Source organism: Xylocopa sonorina, chromosome 1 (genome assembly GCF_050948175.1).
Source record: "Xylocopa sonorina isolate GNS202 chromosome 1, iyXylSono1_principal, whole genome shotgun sequence".
Classification (NCBI taxonomy): Eukaryota; Metazoa; Arthropoda; class Insecta; order Hymenoptera; family Apidae; genus Xylocopa; species Xylocopa sonorina.
The window spans coordinates 12,624,447-12,628,108 of NC_135193.1; the positions used below are offsets into that span (position 1 = coordinate 12,624,447).

The 3,662-nt window shown below is 44.2% G+C and overlaps 1 protein-coding gene and 1 non-coding gene across 3 annotated transcripts; one reads left to right on the plus strand and one right to left on the minus strand.

Annotated features, from left to right (window-relative positions):
• Nucleotides 1–492: 492 nt before the first annotated feature.
• On the minus strand, nt 493–1,928 carry LOC143426159 (calaxin). Of its 2 annotated transcripts, XM_076899380.1 has the most exons (5): nt 1,704–1,928; nt 1,476–1,636; nt 1,333–1,413; nt 1,154–1,264; nt 493–1,069 (listed from the first exon to the last, which is right to left on the minus strand). In XM_076899380.1, exons 1-5 carry the CDS (start codon nt 1,828–1,830, stop codon nt 881–883), a joined length of 669 nt encoding a protein of 222 aa, XP_076755495.1. In that variant the 5' UTR covers nt 1,831–1,928; the 3' UTR covers nt 493–880. The 2 variants fall into 2 exon arrangements, with proteins under 2 accessions (XP_076755495.1, XP_076755504.1); XM_076899389.1 differs by lacking the exon at nt 1,333–1,413.
• Nucleotides 1,929–2,036: 108 nt separating this feature from the next.
• Nucleotides 2,037–2,110, plus strand: Trnai-aau (transfer RNA isoleucine (anticodon AAU)). The gene has a single exon. It is a non-coding gene; the product is annotated as a tRNA-Ile (tRNA).
• The last annotated feature ends 1,552 nt before the right edge of the window (nt 2,111–3,662 follow it).

The following is a 3,662-nucleotide window of genomic DNA, read 5'->3' on the forward strand; positions in this document are numbered from 1 at the left end:
CATTCATTATGTTTTTTTGTAACACATCGACCGACGCGACTGGGATCGCGGCTTCCGCGCGCGTCACCCTGTTTGCTCTCCGCACTCGATCCGGAGATCTGTATTTTGCCACGTTCAACGCGCGGGTAGCCGTCTTTATTAATCGAGGGGAAAAACGGAGGCGGATTTCGGAGGGTTGCTATTGTGCGCGTGGGCGGTGGCGGTTAAACGATGCTTCAGGGAGACGGTTGTACGTAATGGGCAATTAATGCTGTAATATTATCGTCGCTTCTAGATACCTTCAAATATTGTTAAATAGAATCAACGCTTGGTTAATAAAATTTCAACTCTTTCCACCATACATAGAATACATCTCTTCACATATTAGTTTTATTTTCTTTTTTATATCAGACGAAAATCGATGGTATGAATATTTATAATTTGTTTGCTAACGATATCATTTTCAGTGATAGCAATCTATATGATATTTTTTCGATCGGCACGTACATAAAACGGCAAAGCACGCAACACTTAGGAAACTCAATTGAGCAATTGATCGCATCCTATCGACGATTGCGCCACGGATCGCACGTGATGCGATTAGGAAGACGTTATTATTGCGGTCCATTAGCGATTGTTTGCAAGAAAGAGGGGAGTCAATCTTCCACGTTCGATGAATCGTGACGAACGCAGCTCAGGCAGCCTCGAAAACCTAGCGAACCGTTCACAAGGCCTAGGCGGATCTATTCTGTCTGATTTGGCACGTTTTCCTCTCCTATCGCCCGCCGTCAGAGCGTGCTGTTACCTTTTCTCTGCGGTCTAACCGTGCTTGGCGTAATCACGCTACGAAATGAAAGTTTCCTCTCGAATTATTCCTCGATAAGGATAGCACGAGGAATTATCAATATCTTCCTAGCCGATCTGTGAAACTGCTCAGAAAGACGTGTCGAGCCTCTCTGGAAGGAAACACCGGACCCATGCACTCCAGGAGGAGCGGATTTCTGTCTTTAACAGTGATTCTGAAGTCCTCCTCTGAGATAGACCCGTCGCGATCCACGTCCAATTTTTTTATTAGCAAATCTATCAAATCCTATAAAATTAAAGAAGCGATAATAATCCTTAATGGAGTGAGTGTACTTTAAAGTATATGGTGAGATATTCTGGGGAAGATTACCTTCACAGCTTCGTCTGGGTTTTCATCGTTCTGCAGTTTAATTAAACATCCACGCATTATGGGAAATATATGCTCCCTTTTTAATCTGTGGGTTCTCATTACATCGTACACCTGTTATTAAATTGTGAAAATTAATTACAAGAGTAACGTATGCTGGAATATTAAACAGGGTTGATTACTTGATAAGCAAAATGAATCTTTTCGTCCAAAGTTCCACGAAGAATTATTGACAGGCATTCGATCCATTGATTAAGATGTATCTATATCATGTGGTGTGATGTATATTTGACATGCAATGTACTTAATATTATTTAATTTTTACCTGCAAAGCGTTACGTTTGTCGACCACAGAAAACATTTTATCGACCAGCAAGTGGCGAATATTTTCTGTAAAATCCAGGCCAGCATGGAAGATATCCCGAAATATTAGTCTGCTTATGGGGCCCAACGTTTGTACGCATTTGCGATGAATAATTGCCAAAGCTGACGCAGAATACATTCATAAGACCAAACGTGAATGGATGAAATTATAATAATATGAATACTCAACCTTCGACTTCTCTTAAATTGAAATGTGTGTTGCGAGCCAATCTTTTAAACCTGTGCAGATTCTTCGTTCGAAATACGATCTCTTGTAGAGTATCGTTTAACATATCAATTGGTTGTTCTGCCGGCATTTCGATTTCTCGTTGGACTTGCAAATTTTGATCCTGAAATTATTAAGAAAATTTACCTCTTGAATTCTGTCATAAACCTCCCGATTCGATTTTGAACTAATTCGTCTGTTTTATTTTCTCATAGACAGAAAAATATTTAAATGCCTACAATCATTTTGCAAGCTGAACTACCGCTGAAATATTCGCAATTCAAGACGTCTTTCATCGGCCCATTAGCTCAGTTGGTTAGAGCGTCGTGCTAATAACGCGAAGGTCGCGGGTTCGATCCCCTCATGGGCCAATTTATTTTTTGCGTTTTTGAATAAAAATATCTGAATATGTGTTCTCTGTAGAGATAAACGTATGAGAACGGGAAAAAAAGAAAAAGAGACGAAAAAACATTTCGCTCTGGGCCTGCTAGTGGCCTTATCAGTAAGGCTACCTAGCAGACCATATCTTCAACGCAGGAGAAGATAAAGATAAGGATTTTACTTATATAAAAACTAAAGAAGAAACGAGGACTTGAGGAGAACTGCAAATGTTAACTCTCTATCTACTGACGAGCGCTGGAGGATCTCCGCATACAAAAATTTAATAAAAGGACTCCAATAAAATACCGCCTAAGTATATCTAATGACATCATTTCGACAAAGCCACGGGGATTTCGTCGACCGTGTAAAAGCTTGGGAACGGATAAAGGAGTATCCGCAAGGGTGGGCACGGCCTTTCGGAGGCAACTTGGAAGTGGTCACTTGGAAGGGGTTGTGGACGCGGCGACTGGCATTTCGTATGGGATTCGTGGTCTTGCAGGAATAAAAACGAGCGGAATACGAAGTTCTGGCCGTTCCTCCTGTCACAGGCGAACTGTCGCGCGGCTTTAGAAACCGACGGCCACTTGGCTTTGGGCGTAAGCGAAATATTAAGATTCTCCGGAGGGAAGGGTTAAGGATGAACCTGTCTACGAGATTTCGTAAGGAAAGCCGAATTTTTATGTGAGCGTGGTTCAAACTGTGAATGAACGAGATTCGAGGGGAGATGGCCGTGGAATATTAGATTACATTAGATAAAACTCGTTCGTAAACTGGATTTCCATACACCCACCTTTCACTTCTGTTTCGCTAGAAACGCTGGATTCGCGCGAGCCACCCTTCGAGGAACCCGCTCGAGTCGCGACGAGCGCGGTATCATCGGCCATAGCACGCGATGCATTTCAATGATCTCGGCCCCGCCGACCCCTGTCACCGTTAAGCACTCAATCAAGGGCCAACAGGCTTCGAGCGAAACAATACGCGTCCGCGTGTATTCGCGAATGAAATCTCCGTTCTCGCGTGGGCGTCCAGCTTGATGATATGCATCCGTGGCCAGCCACGGGTCGATCCGCGACGACAGACCGGCCGTGGACGCGCGCGAACGCCCGCGAGAACTTCCCTCCTCGCACGATCCCTGTAATCATGGGCTCATTAGTCCTCCGCCTGCGGATAAATTACTGCGGGAGAAGAGGGCAGCCGCATTGTTTCGCGTAAGTGGGCATCCACCCGTTACCCGACCACAGTTGAAACGGAAGGTTTCGCGAGAGGCACCGTAAGCAGAGATAGGATCAAGTGTACGCCAACTAACAATGATCGACGATCCGAATTACTTTGCTCGGTTACGATTGTTACGAATCGAACGAACGTCAGAATACTTGGAGATATGCTGGTTAACGCTACAGTTACCTATTTTCGTACTGGAATTGTATCGAATTCGTGACTGTGCATCGCGAGATTCACCCTACACCGAGCCACAAGCGAAGGTGAGCCAAGCGTTTAAAGCGAAGGGTGGAGCAGACGATGAAAGAATTCCTCGCGTCCTCT

Coding starts and splice junctions, on each gene's coding strand:
- LOC143426159 (XM_076899380.1), bottom strand. CDS start 1,830: ATGCCGGCAGAACAACCAATTGATATGTTAAACGATACTCTACAAGAG. Junction 1,637..1,703: donor CAATTTAAGAGAAGTCGAAG/GTTGAGTATTCA, acceptor ATTCTGCGTCAG/CTTTGGCAATTATTCATCGC. Junction 1,414..1,475: donor ACAAACGTAACGCTTTGCAG/GTAAAAATTAAA, acceptor CACATGATATAG/ATACATCTTAATCAATGGAT.